The following is an 18,182-nucleotide window of genomic DNA, read 5'->3' on the forward strand; positions in this document are numbered from 1 at the left end:
CTCTTTAATGTCTCTTGCTAGTTTCATTTTCTTTCCAACTCTTAACTTTTTAAATCTTGAATCTACACAATCATACATTTACATTAATTTCTGGCTTTCTGGTAATCTGTAGATTACCCATTTTTATCTACTTTGTCTTTTATTCCAGCCAGGAATTCAAATTCAGTATCCAAAAAAAACCTCATTTTTTCCTTTTAAAAAAATCTTAATCCCTTTTCAGAAATTTTGTATCATTTCTCAACTTATATTTTCCATCCCTGCCTGAGAAATTTTTCTGATATATCCCTCTAGTTAGGTCCCTCCTCTATTTAAAATATTTAGTTTTCCCAATATAATCATGAGGAATTGCACCTACATGGAATGGAAGTAGTGCTTTCACTTTCTGTTTTATGCCAAAGTCCTGCAATTTGGATTTGGTTAAATCCTGGGGAACCTAGCTTCTAATGAGAAGAAATTAGATTTCCCATAAGTCTTTCACTCTGTAGCTCCAGGAACATTTTCATTATAGCTTCTGTCAAGGTTAACATCTAGAGGTCTCCATAAAACCAGGAACAAAAAAGGTGCTCATATGACAATGTGAATCAAATATAGAAAGTTGTTCCTACACACAAAAGATATTATAACCACAAAAGACTCAGTGCCCATTTAACAGAAGAATTTAGGATTCAATAACTTAATTTATACCTAATATTACAGTCTGCTGAGAGGCAGATATTTAAATCCCATTTGTTCTGAATTTGGCCTCAGTAGTTCTTTGACCTTAGACAAATCACTTCAGCTTTGTCTGCCTCAGTTTCTTCAGCTATAAAATGGAGATAGTAATAACACATACTCTCCAGGATTGTTTTAAAGATCAAATGAAATATTTGTAAAGCACTTAAAACAGTGCATGGCACATAGTAGCACTTAATAAACCCTTGTTTCCTTCCTTCCTTCTTTTGTCCTTCCCTTTCTCCCTCCCTTCTTTCTTTACTCTATTCCTCCCTTACTTCTTTGCTTCATGAAGCATCCTTAAGATTTCCTTCTCCTCTGTTTTTCAACAGAAATTTTCAACTGAAAATGATTTCTTCCTCCTCAATTTTCTCATAATATTTTGCTTGAACCTTTTTTGTACTTTCAATATTTGTCTTTGTATTATATTTATCTGTGCCCTCATCTTTACCCCATTAGATTACAAAAGGATTTTTACAGGACATTCACATAGTCCTAGAATAGTTTTGAATTATGAAATATTAATGAAAATTTTCATAACTCAAAACTGCACTAAGACTTTGGAATACCCAAAGTGCCTATCTTTATATTCCTGGTGCCTTACACAGAGTAGGAACGTTAAAAGTATTTGCTATTATTTATCCCTTCTGCATTGAAGATCCCAACATGAAATGATGACAATGCAATCACATTAATTAAAATTAATTACCTGTATTTAACATCTGCTGGTCATCCTGTCATCTGGGGGAGGGGGTGGGGAGGTAAGAGGTGAAAAATTGGAACAAGAGGTTTGGCAATTGTTAATGCTGTAAAGTTACCCATGCATATATCCTGTAAATAAAAGGCTAATAAATAAAAAAAATAAAATTAAATAAAATAAAATTAATTACCAATTAATTTTAATATCATTTCAAAAAACTTTGAAATTGGTTTTCTTTACAGTTTTATCCCATTATTTAGTACTAAGTAAAAGTATTTGTCACATTTGAATTTTCTAAGTCTGATGATATAATATGATTTTTTTAAAAAGGTTAGTTGCTATTGAGTACTTCCTCTGTTGCAAAATTCTCTAGAAGTATATTTATTTCTAATTTCTAATAGAAATATTTAGAAATAGTCTCTGTTTCCTTTTTCGACAGACTTTTAAAAAGGGAAAAAAGACAAAAGAAGCTGTTAGAAACCTGAATTTGAACTTGTACGAAGGGCAAATCACTGTTCTCCTAGGACATAATGGAGCAGGGAAGACTACTACACTATCCATACTCACAGGTATGTATTTAAGTACATCCCAGTTGAGAAGATGGAAAACTTCAGATAATAATTCATGTTTTTAGAATCTAAACAAAATTATTTCTAAGCATCACATGATCATGCCTTCTCCTTCCTTCCCCCAAATGTGTGGTTTTTATTTCAGCATTTACCAAATCTAGAAAGAATATTGGCTATAAAATCATTATTAATCAGAGAAATGCAAATTAAGACAACTCTGAGATACCACTACACACCTGTCAGATTGGCTAAGATGACAGGAAAAAATAATGATGATTGTTGGAGGGATGCAGGAAAACTGGGACACTGATGCATTGTTGGTGGAGTTGTGAACAAATCCAACCATTCTGTAGAGCAATCTGGAATTATGCCCAAAAAGTTATCAAACTTTGCATACCCTTTGACCCAACAGTGTTTCTACTGGGATTATACCCCAAGGAGATATTAAAGAAGGGAAAGGGACCAGTATGTGCCAAAATGTTTGTGGTAACCCTCTTTGTAGTGGCTAGAAACTGGAAAATGAATGGATGCTCATCAATTGGAGAATGGTTGGGTAAATTGTGGTATATGAATGTTATGGAATATTATTGTTGTGTAAGAAATGACCAGCAGGATGAATACAGAGAGGCTTGGAGAGACTTACATGAACTGATGCTAAGTGAAATGAGCAGAACCAAGAGATCATTACATACGTCAACAACGATACTGTATGAGGATGTATTCTGATAGAAGTGGATTTCTTTGACAAAGAAACCTAATTCAGTTTCAATTGATCAATGATGGACAGAAGCAGCTGCACCCAAAGAAAGAACACTGGGAAATGAATGTAAACTGTTTGCATTTTTGTTTTTCTTCCCAGGTTATTTTTACCTTCTGAATCCAATTCTCCCTGTGCAACAAGAGAACTGTTTGGTTCTGCACACATATATTGTATCTAGGATATACTACAACATATTCAACATATATAGGACTGCTTGCCATCTAGGGGAGGGGGTGGAGGATGGGAGGGAAAAAGTGGAACAGAAGTGAGTGCAAGGGATAATGTTGTAAAAAAATTACCCTGGCAAGGGTTCTGTCAATAAAAAGTTATTATAATAAAAAAAGAAATTAAAAAAAGAATATTGACTATAGAATCAGATAATATAAATTCAAATCCTGCTTTTATATTTTCTGTGCTGTGACCTTGGACAAATCATTTAACCTTTCTTCTAGCTTGGGGGAAAAATTGAGTATATGTGAATTCTTAATAGAAATTTATTATATTGAATTTTAACAGAAGTGTGAATTTTGGTCCCTCAAGTAAATACTTAGCTATGTTATATATTAATGAGACTTCCCTATAGGCCTTATCCAGACAAATTCTAATACATATTCTCCTTAAATGGCTTACCAGTTATTTGTAGCTAAATTTTTTTCTCCATCTTTCATGTTTCCCTACTACATTTTTGTCTTTTTTGGGTCTTCATCTATACAAGTTGCCAATCTTCCTGTGATAGCTGAGGGCCCTGAGCTTGAAACTATATTATTTCCAAGTTTTTTGGTTTGAGGTCCTGAGTTGTCTGTCTCTTAATGTCTGAGAGAAGGTGGTTATTATGATGGTAGTAGTTTGACTTGACTTGCCTGGCTCATGCTGCTTCTTTTCTCTCTTGTAGGGCAGTGCTTAAACTTTTTTCACTTGTGACCTCTTTTTACCCAAGAAAGTTTTACATAACCCTGGATATATAGGGATATAAAATAGGCATACAAATCAAACATTTCCTGATAATAAAAGATAAAGAAATTTATTTTTAAAAATTCTTTGGCATATTATAATCTTACCATTTATTAAAGATGAAAGCAAACTTAAATACTAATAGGATTGATGTAGTTATTTATTTTTATATAAAGAATTAAATCTTGGCAAAATATCCTATATGTTTTACTGTTGCCAAATTTTTCAGTACTCTCACATTCAGTTATACATCTCCAAGTGGGGTCACAGCCCACAGTTTAAGACTCTTTGCTTTAAAGTTCCTTGCCATTTAAAATGAGCTCACTTGCTTTCCCAATATGTGGCAGTTGATGGGTATGGCTGGTCCCTTTTCCATGTGAGCTGTTAATTTGGATGATAGCTACAAGAGCTGTGCTGGAAGCAAAATCAATAGTTTAGGACAAAGCTTCTTAAACTATGGATCATTATTCCATATGACATCACATAACTGAATGTGGATTTGTGAAATTATGATTTATTACCAACAAATGTCTAATTTGTATATCCTATTTTATTTACCTATATACAGGGTAAAAATTTGTCAGGTGAAAAGGAGTTAAAAAATTTTAAGAAACCCTGGTCTAGGATATCTTACCCAGTGTGGAGCTCTTATAGTTATATGCTTTTTGGTATCATTTGATTAGTAGTGGTTTCCTTTAGTGATGAGGAAGGTGAATAGTTTCTCTACAATGATTTTTCCCCATTAGTGATACCTATGGGGAATGAGATGGAAGCAAGTCAAAGAACCACTCAGTATGATAATTTTACCATATATTCTCCTATTTGATACTATATTGTTGTTCCAAATCATGTGGATAACAAAATGGAGCACTTGACATTTTCTCTAATTCCTCACTACCTCTCAAACCCTTCAAAAACAAAAATTAGGCCCCAAAGATAGTTTCTTCATCTCCATGGTCTAGAACATTCAGCATCCAAAGGATTTAAAAAAAACCAACCTCTAAAACCTATGAACCTTGAATTTACTTAGCACCCTTCTACCACCTCCTGCAATACTGGCAATGAGGCTGCACTAGCAGACTCAACAACTTAACACCAGCTTACAATAAAACCGATATCTGCAGCCTGGTTCTCCCTCCATCTTGGTAGTGCTATGGAGACACTGACCTCCGGCTATGGAAATGTGCTCTAGCCATGACAGAGAGGCAGCAGGGCTATAATCTTTTAAAAACAAAAGCTTCCTAGAAGCCACAGAACTAAGAAAGTGAGAGAGAGGACTCTAGGACAGGACATCATGTGTATAGGGGAGGATTTTTGCAGCACTCTAATTAGCGGGAAAGAGCATAGTATCCAGCTGGGACCAGTTCTGACAATCCAAAAGTCAGAATAGAGATCTAGGCTGGTTGGTAATAAATTGGTCAACATGGGAAGAGGATGAGATACTTTTTAAGATCCAGCCCTCAAAAAGAGAGAGAGAGAGAGAGGGATAGAATCAGAAATTGAAGGGGGAGAGAATGAAATTAGCAAAGATTTGAGGATGAAAAAACTGAAAGATTTTGAATATAAATAGATAAATCAACAGGAGGAAGAATAAAATACAACCTCCAAATCTAGTAAAAAAAAAAAAAAAAAAAGTTCATGTATTTATAAATGCTGCAAAACAGAAAAATCATTCAATTCTTGGTGAGACACAGACCCTGTGGAATGTGAGGAAAACACAGAATGACCACACACCATTCCTGAGTGTTAAAAATAGAAATGACAATTAGGAGAGCAGAATTTATGTCCTGCACAATAAAAAATGAACAGAATAGAAAAGCTGGAATTTGCAATGGCAAGCTTCACCAAATAAACAAAAGAGAAAACAATATTGGAAATACAATCCAGAAAAAAGCAAAACAAAGCAATATTGAAAGAAAATGTGATCACTGGGCAAGCAAAACATACAGATCTCAAAGGATGTATAGAAACAATATGAGAATCAATCATAGGTATCCACAAACATAAGATAAAACCTTTAACACCATGATGAAGGAATAATAGAAGAGAACTGCTCAGAATTTCTGAACATAAAAGAATACCAATTGGAAGAGTTTATGAGATTGTCTCCAGAAAAAAATTCTAAAGATACAAACTCTGAGATACGTAATGGTTAAATTTAACAGTTTGGTTAAGAAATAAGTTCTGCAAGTAATCAGGAAAAAAAATTCAAATAAAAAGGAAATTTGAATAATGTAAGACTAGAAAATATATGAAGAAATGGAATAATGTGTTCTGAAGGATGTGGGATGCAGCCCAGGATTATTCTATCATGAAGACCTAAGCTTAACCATACATGAAAAAAGATAAATGTTTACCAATAAACATTTTTTAAAAACCAGAACTGAAGAAATTATTTGCTTCTCAGACACTCCAAGCAACAATAATGCAGGACAAGTGAATAAATGTAGCAGCCAAAGACAGCAATTGTGATAGCAGAGAAAGCATTAAGATAAGTCTTTTAAAATTTACACAAGGAAACAATCTGGTAGAAATCTGGTTGTAATAATAGTGACAAAGCACACAGAACATGATGAATAGAAATTAATGACATTTATCCTATGAGTAAATCAGTGTGGAACTACATTCCAGCATGAGAAGATACATGAAAAAGGAGAAGAGAAGCAAGAGGAGAGGGAAGAGTGTGTGATGTGCCAAATTAAGTTCCAGCAATGAGAGGAAAGTGATTGTGGGCTCAGAAAAAGAGATTGAGTGAGGTATGAGATACACCTGATGAGTGTAAAAATGGTGGGGAGTGTAAAAACACTGCTAGCTGTGGGCACTTATGGGAAGATAAGAGCTCTTGACCTAGGGTTCCAGACCAGAAGAGAGATTGAAGGAGAATCTGAGGCTAGAAGAAGCACCATCCCTCATACCCCACGACTAGAAGGGTATCTGCTATTAAAGGATCTGCTACAATCAGGCCAAGGAGAAAGAATCTAACTAGAGGGAGTTGTGATAGGGAAGGCTGGGCTCCATCTTCAGAGGTGTTACTGAAATTTTAAAATGCCGTTCGTTCCTACGTCAAAGAGTAATGTAAAATGATCACCCGCCCAAAAAGAATTCATAGAAGAATTCAAAAAAGATTTTTAAAATCAAATTAGAGAGACTGAAGGAAAAAATAAAAATAAGAACAATAATAATCCAAGAAAATCAAAACGATTACATAAAGTCAACCAACTAGAAAAGGAGATTCAGAATCTTAAGAAAATGTCTTAGAAAACTAAGTATTGGGCAGAGAAGCCAGCAAAGTTATAGGAGATTAAGATATAATAAAATGTAAAGAATGAAAAAAACAGAAAATGTGGAGGGCTTCTCATAAGAAAAACAACTGACCTGGAGAGCAGATCAAGAAGACAAAAATAAGGATAATCAGACTACATGAAAGCTATGATAAAAAAAAAAAAGAATCTTGATACAATAATACCATAAATAAAGAAAATTTTAAGTGTTAGAACATGAGGGGAAAGTAGAAATATTAAAAAAAAAAACTAACACCTAAAAAGAAATTTACAGTAAACATCATAAAATTTACAGTAACATCATAAATTTTACAGTAAAATTTACAGAAACATCATAGTTTAATTCCAAAACCCCCAGGTCAAGGGGTAAAGATTACCAGCAACAAGGAAAAAAATTCAAATATTGTGGAGCCACAATTAGAATCACACAGGGACTAATACCACCCACACAACACCTAAAACCACATCAAGATCTTAAAAGAGAGCAGGTCTTGGAACACTATATGTCAAGGAGCAAAAGAACTGGGGTTGCAACCAAAAATATATTCCTTTCTGTCCGCATTTAATTTTCTCCAAACATCTATCATACTTAACTTTTCTAAAATTCTATCTCCTTAACTTCTTTTTTATTTATTTTGTGGTTCAATTTATTTAGCTCTGATAAGGTTGAGAGTCCCCCACTAATATAGTTTAGCTGTCTATTTCTTCTTGAAGCTTTCTTAACTTTTCATCTAGGAATTTGGATACTCTATCACTTGATACATATATGTTTAGTATTGATATTACTCAATTATGTATGGTGCTCTTTAGCAAAATGTAGTTTCCTTTCTTATCACTTTTAATTAGATTCATTTTTGCTTTTACTTAATCTGAGATCAGGATTGCTATCTCTTATGATTTTTATGCTTCTTGAGCTGAAGCATAATAGATTCTGCTCCAGTCTTTTACCTTAACTTTGCATGTATCACTCTGCTTTCAGTGTATTTCTTGTAAACAACATATTATAGGATTCTGGCTTTTAATCCAGTCTGCTATCTACTTCTGTATTGTGTTCATCCCAAAGTTAAAATTACTAACTGTATTCTTTTTTCCCCCCAAGTTATACTTTATTCTTTTCTTTCCCTCCTCTCCAGTGTTTTGCTTCTGACTGCCATCTGCCTCTATCAGTCCTCCTCTTTTACAGCCCCTCACCCCTTTTTTATCCCTTTCCCCTTCTCTTCTCCCTTCCTCATCTTTTCCTTTTCTCTTTTCCCTCCTACTTTCCTATAGGGTGAGACAAGTTTCCCTATCAAATTAAATATGTTTGATATTCTCTCTTTGAACCAAATCCAATGAGATTAAACTTCACACAATACTCATCCCTCTCCCTTCTCTCCCTCAATTATAATATGTCTTTTTTCCCCTCTTCATGTGATATAATTTACTACCTCATTTTACCTCTCCTTTCCTCTTTTACCAGTACAATCCCTTTTCCATCCCTAGTTTCTTTTTTATATCACAATAAAGTCAAATTATATCTATATCCTTTAAGTATATCCCTAACAAAGATATATTTCTCAAGAATTAAAAATATCATCTTCCCATATAAGAATGTAAAATTTTTAATCTTTAAAAAAGCATTGTTTTTTCTTTCCCTTTTTACCTTTCTGTGTTTCTCTTGAATTCTGTATTTGATCATTTTCTGTTCAGCACTAGTCTTTTCATAAAAAATAAATGAAATTTACCTATTTTCATTGAATGCCTATCTTTTCCTCTGAAAGATAATGTTTAATTATGCTGGATAGTTTATGCTTGCCTACAGTCCAAGGTCTCTGCCCTCAGAAATATCATATTCCAGATCCTTTGATCCTCCAAAGTGGAAGCTGCTAGGTCCTGGGTAATCCTGCTTTGTAGATCCTTGATATTTGAACTGTTTCTTTCTGGCTACTTGTAGTATTTTCTCCTTGATCAGATAATTCTGAAATTTAGCTATGATATTCCTGGAGTTTTCATTTTTTGGATCTCTTTCAGAAAGTGATCAATGAATTCTTTCAATGGCTATTTACCCTCTGGTTCTAGGACATAAAGGCAGTTTTCCTTGATCATTTCTTGAAATATGTTATCTATGCTCCTTTTTTCATTATGATTTTCAGGGAAACAAATAATTCTTAGATTTTCTCTCCTGGATCTATTTTCCAGGTCACTTGTTTTGCCAATGAGATATTTTACATTTTCTTCTATTTTTTTCATCTTTTTGGTTTTGTTTGACTGATTCTTGATGTTTCATAGAGTCATTCATTTCCATTTGTTCAATTCTAATTTTTAGTGAAATATTTTCCTCAGGTAGTTTTTTTTACCTCCTTTTGCATTTGGCTAATTGAACTTTTAATTGAGTTGTTTTGTTCATTGGATTTTTTTTCCATTTCACCAATTCTGTTTTTCAGAGTTGTTCTCTTTTTCCATGTTGCCAATTCTGATTTTCAAGGTTGTTCTTTTTCTATTTTGCCGAATCTGTTTTTAAGGAATTGTATCCTTTTTCCATTTCACCAAATCTATTTTATAAGGAATTTTCATCAGATAGTTTCTGTTTCCTTTTCTAAACTTTCTTGTAAAGCTCTCATTTCCTTCCCATTTTTCTTTTAAGTCTATTTTAAGATCCTTTTTGAATTCTTAAAAGAGAGCTTTTAGAGTGATATGGTCTAGGCTTCATCTGGAGATATTTTGTCTTTAGTGTCCTAAGGGTTTGAGGTCTGTTCTTCCCTATCTTCATAATAGATATCTACGTAATCTTCATAGTATATATCTATGTAATCCCTGAGTTCTTGAAAGCCTATTTTCCCTGTTTTTGCATTCTAGATTACCTGTAATCCATGAGCTTTAGATCACTCACAATCCCTGCTTTTGTGTTCTAAGTCACTCATAATCCCTGAGCCCTAAATCACTTGTAATCCCTGTTTTTGCATTCTAGATCACCCATAATCTTTGAGTTCTAGATCATCCACAATCCCTGCCTTTGTATATTAGATCACCCATAATCCCCATCTTTGCATTCTAGATTGCTCATAATTCCTGAGTTTTAGATCACCAGTCCCTGTTTTTTTGTTCTAGATCACTTGCTTTCCCTGTCTTTGTGGTCTAATTACCCAGTTTCATAACCTTCATCCCTCCCTCTCGTGCCCAATCAGTTGCCAAATATCATTTATTCTAATCCTCTAGGCTGACAAAACTTTTTTCCCTAGACTTATAACTTGTCCTACCTCATATCTCTCACTTCTGTTAATCTATCCTCCACATCACTGCCTTTCCATCTTACTCCTCAGCTCAAAAAGATTCAAATGCAAAATTTTTGTTTTGGCATTGAAGGCCCTTCATGATTAGCTCAACTTTATCTTTTTTGGCCTATTACTTTACTTCCCTTCCTATGCTTTATGTTCCAATCAAACTAGCATACTTATTTTTCTCTAGGACTATGTCTTACATGCAATAAGGCCTTAAAATAAGTTTTCTCATTCATTCACTACTAATACAAGACTTTTCATCTGCTGAATTCATGACCTTGCATTACCTCCTTCCCTCCAAATATCACTATATGCATGAAGCCTTAACTGATGTCCCTCTCGGCTAGTACTTTTTCCATCCACTGCAAGAAATTATCTTTTATCTATTATGTATACATTTTGTATTTACTTCCCTCCAGTATGATATAAGCTCCTTGAAGGCAGGTACTGGTTAATTCTTTGTCTAGTATCTAATACAATGCTTGGTTCATAGCAGGTGCTTAATAAATGCAAGTTGATTGATTTAATGCCATAAGCATCTCTCTCTCTAAAGCAGGACATTTGGGAAATCTTAGGAAAAATAAAAATTAGCAAAGAAGTTATAAGGGATATCTTAAATCAGTTGTCATCTCAGACAAATCCAAGGTACCCTAGATTTTTCAAATCTCTGGGCCACAACTGAAATGAGTTTCTCTATTACATTCTTCCTCCCAATCCCAGGCTCCAAATCTTCTGCTAGAAACCTCAGAAAGATGCAAGTTAGTGTGTTGCAGCATGCTAGGGGACCCATATATTGGACCCAGGAGGCTGCAGACTCTTCCTGAACTGAACCTTCCCTCTTCTAAACATACTCAACTTTCCCACAGGAGAAATTTTAACACTTGCAGTTGGAAGCCTTGTAGGGTACCTGGAGGCTTCTCCATGTAGGCCTAGGCTAAGGTCAAGGCCTAGACAAGAAAGGGAGTTCAGAAAGAATATTTTAGTTACACTAGAGGGAGGCCACTTCTGAAGGGCTCTGGTTCTCAGAGATCAGCTTCAGCTATAGGTTGTTCCTTGGCTAATGGGAGTTCCTTAAGGTCCTTGAATTACTAATACCCTGATTCCTGCTCTACTATCTTTAGACTCAATTTAGTTTTAACTTCCTTAGCAAAACACCTCCTTTCTTGGGACAGTCAATAATGAATTCACTTTTGGTGGAGAAGGTAGGCTAAGCAGTAGAGGGCATATATTCCTGAAGAAAAGGAATGGAAACCAAGTTTGAGCCCACCTGAAGCTGGTCCATTTCCTTTCCTTAATGATCAGCCTGAGTAAGAATGGGGCCATGTTTCTCAATTAAACACTTAAGTCATTTCTTGGACACAGAGGCTCCTGGTGCCCTGTCTCATATAGCAAAGATCAAACCTGCCCTGGAAGTCCAAGGTTTAGATAGATCCCCCTTGTATATGTGACCCTATTTACCTATCTGTAAAATGAGCTAGGGAAAGAAATAGCAAACCACTCCAGAACCTTGGAAAAGGAAATCCCAAAAGATCACAAAGAGTCATACATGATTAAAAATAACTGAATAACAATCTCTCCAAATTCAAAAGCCCTGTGGGTTTGTGATCCTTGCATCTCAAGAGTTTCCCTGATGATCTGGCTGCAATATTGCACCTAGAATCCTAGGTCCCAAGGTCTCCATGGCTTCCAAATCTGAGACTTTGTCCCCTAAAACTAGAGTCGAAAAGGATAAATAAAAGGCACCAAAGTCTCAAATTTGGGGGGGGGGTGAAGGGACACAGAGACTAAGGTTGGGGGAAAATATTTTGTATTACCAAATAAGAGTTTTCTCAATTCCAGGGTAGGGAAAGGGGGAAGAAAAAAATGCACTAAACACTAGTGAGGGAGAAAGAAGATGTAGCTTGTGCCAAGGTGCCAAACTACCACCTTGTCCTTGAAGACTAATTGCTCTAGACATACTGGAAATAGCCCAGGGCCCTGAACCCTGTAGTCATGGGACTAACAATCCTTCAAGACCAATGCCTATAGTCATTAGCTAAGAAAGCAGATCTTATTTCAATGCAGCCCAGTACTTGCTCCTGAAGTTACTGCAGTCACATTTATTGAAAACCCAGAAAAGAAAGTTCTTGCTACCAAAGTTCTTACCATTGTCAAATAATTCAATTTCCAAAACTGACAGGATTTTATAAGTGGAATTGACACTATAGAACACACAATAATGTCTGCTTTTCTATTATACACTAAAGATCATGTCCATCTGACTTGTATCTGAAACCTTCCATGTATGTTGTTCTTCTAGAAGAATATGTTACCCTTGAGAGGAAGTATTATCATACTTTTAAAATTTATATCCTCAATGTACAGTACTTTATTTGCATATAGTAAATACTAAATAAATGCTTCATTCATTCAAAATTGCTATTGTCCACATGTGTTTGAATGGCCAGCCAATTAAATTAGTGTATTTCTAGAAACTATATTTCTCTCACTCACACAACTCCTTTATATACATATATATATAAACATATGAATGTTTATACACACAAATATATACATTAATAGGTAAAAGAGAGTAAGAAGAGCAGGCTAGATTACAATTGGTAAAACATGCAGCATTTTCAATAATTTCCCGATACAAACACAACATTTTAAAATTAAAAAAAATTTTTTTATTCTTCCAGTGATCAAAGTCATGAAGTGCCACAGTCTAAAAAAAAAAAAAAAAAGTTGTAGGTGGGCAAAATGGCTGTATTGGTCTGTGTAATGTTCAAGATAGCTTTCTGGAAGATCTCAGAACGGAATCTTAGTGGAGGAGTGCAGGAGGCAGGAGAGCCACCAGAAAGATGTCAAAAATGGAATGTCCCATTTTCAGTCCTTCTCAGCCCTTAAATACTTTAGTATGATTACATCATTACACCACACTATATATGTGTGAACTAGAGACCCATTACATCACTACATTAAGTACTAAGTATATGTATAGAACCATCATCTCATCAATTCCACTAAGTTAACACCTTGTTAAGTACCCTTGTTTCAAGTGTATACTCCAAAGTTCCAGCCCTTTACAAGTCTGTAGCCAATTATCAAAGATTATTTCAAAAGAGTGAGAGAATCTGAAAAGTAAATTGAAAAAATATGTGACGGGAAACAGAAATAATTTGCTCATGTAAAAACAGGGAGAAGAAACAATAGACAGCTTTTGTTTGAATGTATAGAATATTAAAAGTTCTATGAGGGTCTTGAACATTTTGGAAAGAAGGGCTATATAGGATTTATGGAAATACATGGACTAAAATCACATGAGATGAGAAGGCTTAGATGGCTTACAATCATGAGGATCGTAGAGCTTTTGAAGTATTTCAGAAGTGGCAGTAAATATTTTTCTAACAATGAGAAATATAATAACCATCTTTCCAAAGTTTTAGTCTGAGAATGATGTCCAAATACCTTAACTCTGTTAAAAGGCTTTTGATCCTTAAAATTGACTTGCTCTGTGATGCTAAATTGACGTAGTCTTCTAACAAGGAGATTTTGCTTCTCTTAAATCTCAAATACTCTACTAGGCCTCAAACTACGGCCCTCGGGCCACATGGGGCAGCTGAGGATGTTTATTCCCCTCACCAAGGGCTATGAAGTTTCTTTATTTAAAGGCCCACAAAACAAGGTTTTTGTTTTTACTATAGTCCGGCCCTCCAACAGTCTGAGTGACAGTGAACTGGCCCCCTATTTAAAAAGTTTGAGGACCCCTGCTACACCATTGCTTAATCTTCTTTCTTGCTTGAATGGTCACAAGTTTGGTGACTCCTAAAAAAAATCAGGACTATTTTAGGAGGAAAAGCAGTTCTTTCATGTGATTTTATAGAGATTAATAGATTTTATTTTATTTCATTTACATGAAAATTTATGATTTGTAAAGTTGTATATCTTTTATCTCTTTAGAGCCCCTTTAAGATGTGTTCCATAGCTTAGCCCTGCTTGACAGATAAAGAAATTTAGCCTCTGAGAGTTTGTGTGATTTGTATAGGATAACAGATCAAGTGAAGTGTCAGAAATACAGTTTGAAGACAGAATACTGTAATGCTGTCAAAAATGAGGAGAAAAATGATTCCAAAGAAACAGCAAAATATTTGTATGAACTGATATAAAGTGAGTAGGTAGACCCAGGAAAAACAACTTATACTTCAGTATCAATATTATAAAAATAGTTTTGAGGATTTTCATTAACTGATGGAAAAGGAAATGATCAGAATCAGAACAATTGTAGAATAATAACAACATAGTAAAAACAAACAGCTTTGAAAATCACTCTCATCAAGGCAATGACCTACCATAATTCCAGAGGACTGATGATACAATGTACTTTCTACCTCCTGACAAAGAGATGACTATACATATACATATATGTAAATATGTACATACACATAATGTGAGACTAATATGATGCACATACGTGCATATATCACAATACATGCATTTACATGCATATGTGCAAGTACATATAGAGGAGCATGCATATAAATTTGGACATGCTAATGAATAATGTGTTTTGTTACTTATTAGTATTTGTTCCATGGAACTATTTTTCATCTTTTAATAGGGTAGGAGATAAGAGGAAGAGAAAAATAGATTTCTATTGCTTAAAATTTAAATTATAGACAGAAACGACAATTTGAGACCAAAATTCTCTTGCTTTCAAGTGCATCCTGTTGTTTGTTATAACATATGTATTCTCTTGTTATTAAGGCCTTCATCTTAATGATAACAAATAATCTTTTTTAACAAATAATGTGGTGTTCTCTTCTTTTATATAATATATGATGGTTCTCTGTGAGAGCAGGTTTCTTGGGGAGGTTTTCAGGAGGCAGCCTTAGTTTCGGTTCAAAGTAATAATCACTTCAAAAGCAGCCATCTGATAAAATCCAAACGTTTATTTTCTCCTTCCAAACCTTGTCTCTTTCCTTGGGCCCAGGTAGCTTTCTTAGAGGCCTATCTTTTAGTGGAGAAGGGAAGGTGTATAACATTTCTATAGCACCAGCTTAATAACACCTCTATGAACTAGCTGGTGAGGAAATTACTGTCTCACATTTACATATTGGGAAATAGAAGCATACTTAGAGGGTATGATTTGGCCAGGGATACTGAGTGTTGGGGGTGGACTTAAAGTCTTTTGACTAGCAGTTGCACATTCTTGCAATTACAACATTGTGGAGTGAAATAGGTCAGAGAAACCACTTCCTTATCTGCAATCAGCATTATGGGGAAGGAGTAAGTATTGGAGTAGCTAGTGGAGTGAAGAATATTTGCAAAATTCCCTTTTCTGTCCAATTTTTGCATTGCTCTATTGCTGTATTAAATTTGAGTATAAGGATAACATATCAAAACTTCATAAAGTAGAAAGTAAGCCTTTGAAGAGAGGAGCAAGTTGTTTTCCATTTTAGTAAAATTAAAATTTGTTACTTAAGAATTTTCCAGGAAGCAGTGAATTGTCATTTGTAAGTAGGTAATTGAAAAGAAAAATTGAGGTAGAGTTGAATACGATGGGGTGCTAAAAACTATAGGAAAAGGTAAGAAGAGTTATTATCTTATACAAATGAAGTACAAGAAAAAGAACTGAGGAAGAAAAATTAGATGGGAAGAAGGACTGATAGTTCTGGAATCTTAATCTCATTGGAAGTGGGTTGAAGAGACAATACATATCTATCTAGAAAGGTATAAAAGTCTCCTGACTTCAGAACTAAGAGAATAAGGGGGAAGTGAAGGGAAAGAGAATAAAGGAGAGATTTTTAGAAGTGATCCTAGTCACATCAGATCTGGGTTAAAGAGAGAACAACATATATATTTTGAGAGGAATAAAAGTCTTTTGAACATAAAGAATTAAGAAGGTGAGGGAATAGAATGGGGTATAGAAGGGTGTATAGATTAACTGGAATGGGATAAAGTATGTAAATTAATGGGAATGAGATAAAGAGGAGGGAAATATAGAAGGAGAAGATAAGGGAGGGATCCTTTGAACAGGGGGTAAGTTAAATAATAAAGCAAGGTAGTAGGTAGAAGTAAGGCAGAGGAATCAAAAGGGATAAGAAATAAGATACACATGAACATAAAAAAGATCAGAAACAGAATTATTAAGTTAAAAAAAGCTGGGGTAGTAATTATTGATCTGAAAGTTAAAGCTAAAATGTATTAATAAAAGGAGATAACTAGGGAAACTATGTCAAGCATATTAATATTGTTTTAGATTAAAATAATTAGTATAAGGTTGGAATATTTCTGTGTTGAAGAAATGATGAGTTGATGGATTTAGAAAAATATGGAAAGACTTATTAGACTTATGAAGGAAGATGTTATCAACCTTCAGAAAAACAGAGGACAAACAAGCATAGTACAGTTTTACATAGATGCATATGAGTTTATATGTGTATGTTTATGATTATAAATATCTATGCATATGTATGTTTATGTGTATATATGTTTATATATGTGCATTGTGTATATATAATTGTATATATGTGTGTGTGTCTGTCTCATATATATGCATGCACACATATATCCAGGCTTAATTGTAGTAACCTTTGAGGGGAGGAGGATTGGAAAGGAGAAAAAGTAAAAAGTGCACAGCAGAGAACAAAAGTAGACCTATAAGAAACAAAGGTGGTGGGGAAATGCATAGCACTCATAACTTTTAATGGGATGGTATCCATAAAATGGAAGAGATTAGCAGAATGAATTAGACAACAAAATCTAACAATATATTGTTTACAAACTTAGAACAAATAGGTAAATGCAGAATTAAAATGAGGGGCTGAAGCAAAATCTGTTATGCTTCAGCTGAAGCAAAAAAAAAATCAGATAACAATCATGATCTCAGACAAAGCAAAAACAAAATTAGAACTAAATAAAAGAGATAATCTTAACTTTTTAAAAGGTACCTTAGACAATGAAATAATATTAGCATTAAATATATACCCATTAAATGGCATAATATCCAGATTCTTAAAGAAAAAATTAAATGAGTTACAGGAGAAAATAGATAGTAAATAATAATCATAACATAAATAGAAAAGTTAAGGAGATGAATAGAATTTTAAGAAAGTTAGATATGATAGACCTCTGTAGAAAACTGGGAGTAAAAAAGACTATATGTTTTTTCATCAGTGCTACCTGCAACATTCACAAAAATTAAACATTTATTAGGGCATAAAAAACTCATAAATGGCAGTGAAGCAGAGATATTAAATGTCCCATAATTCAACAAAAAAATACATTCGATAAAAGACCTGGATGGATCAGAAAATAAAGAAAATAATCAACAATTGCATTAAAGATGATAAAAGCAATGAGATTACATACCAAAATTTGTGGAATGCAGCCAAAGCAGTACTTGGAAGAAAATATATATCTCTAATCTCTTAAATCAATAAGATAGAAAAAGAAGCAGATTAATTAATTGGGCATGCAACAACAACAAAAATTAGAAAAAGGACAATTTTTAAATTTTTAGTTAATCACCAAAATAGAAATCTTGAAAGTCAAAGGAGAGTCAATATAATCAAAATGACAATTCTGTCTGATTTACTTATTTAGTGTCATTCCAATCAAACTACTAAGAAATTATTTTATAGAATTAAAAAAAAACAACAGAATTCATCTGGAAGAACAAAAGGTTAAAAAAAAAGGAAATCAATGCAAATTGAAGGACTGTAAATCCCAAAAGTATCAAATTTCAAACTTTATTACAAATTGATAATCATCAAAACAATTTAGTACTGTCTAAGAAACAGAGTGGTGCATGTGCAAAAATGTTTGTGGCAGCCTTTTTTGTAGTGGCTAGAAACTGGAAACTGAGTGGATGCCCATCAATTGGGGAATGGCTGAATAAGTTATGATATGTGAATGCTATGGAATATTATTGTTCTGTAAGAAATGATCAGCAGGATGATTTCAGAAAGG

At 34.0% G+C, this 18,182-nt stretch overlaps 1 protein-coding gene across 7 annotated transcripts in view; it reads left to right on the top strand.

Annotated features, from left to right (window-relative positions):
- LOC100917056 (ATP-binding cassette sub-family A member 3-like) overlaps positions 1–18,182 on the top strand; it is a 242,475-nt gene that overhangs the window by 113,294 nt on the left and 110,999 nt on the right. For all 7 annotated transcript variants that reach the window (XR_004233331.1, XM_031962329.1, XM_031962313.1 and 4 more), the window contains one exon: positions 1,851–1,980. Coding sequence is in view for 6 of the 7 variants with exons in the window: in XM_031962329.1 (XP_031818189.1) it covers positions 1,851–1,980 (130 nt within the window). In the remaining variant the exon portion in view is untranslated. The remainder of the gene's footprint in view (positions 1–1,850; positions 1,981–18,182) is intronic.

The sequence above is a fragment of the Sarcophilus harrisii genome, chromosome 1, assembly GCF_902635505.1.
Source record: "Sarcophilus harrisii chromosome 1, mSarHar1.11, whole genome shotgun sequence".
Lineage (NCBI taxonomy): Eukaryota > Metazoa > Chordata > Mammalia > Dasyuromorphia > Dasyuridae > Sarcophilus > Sarcophilus harrisii.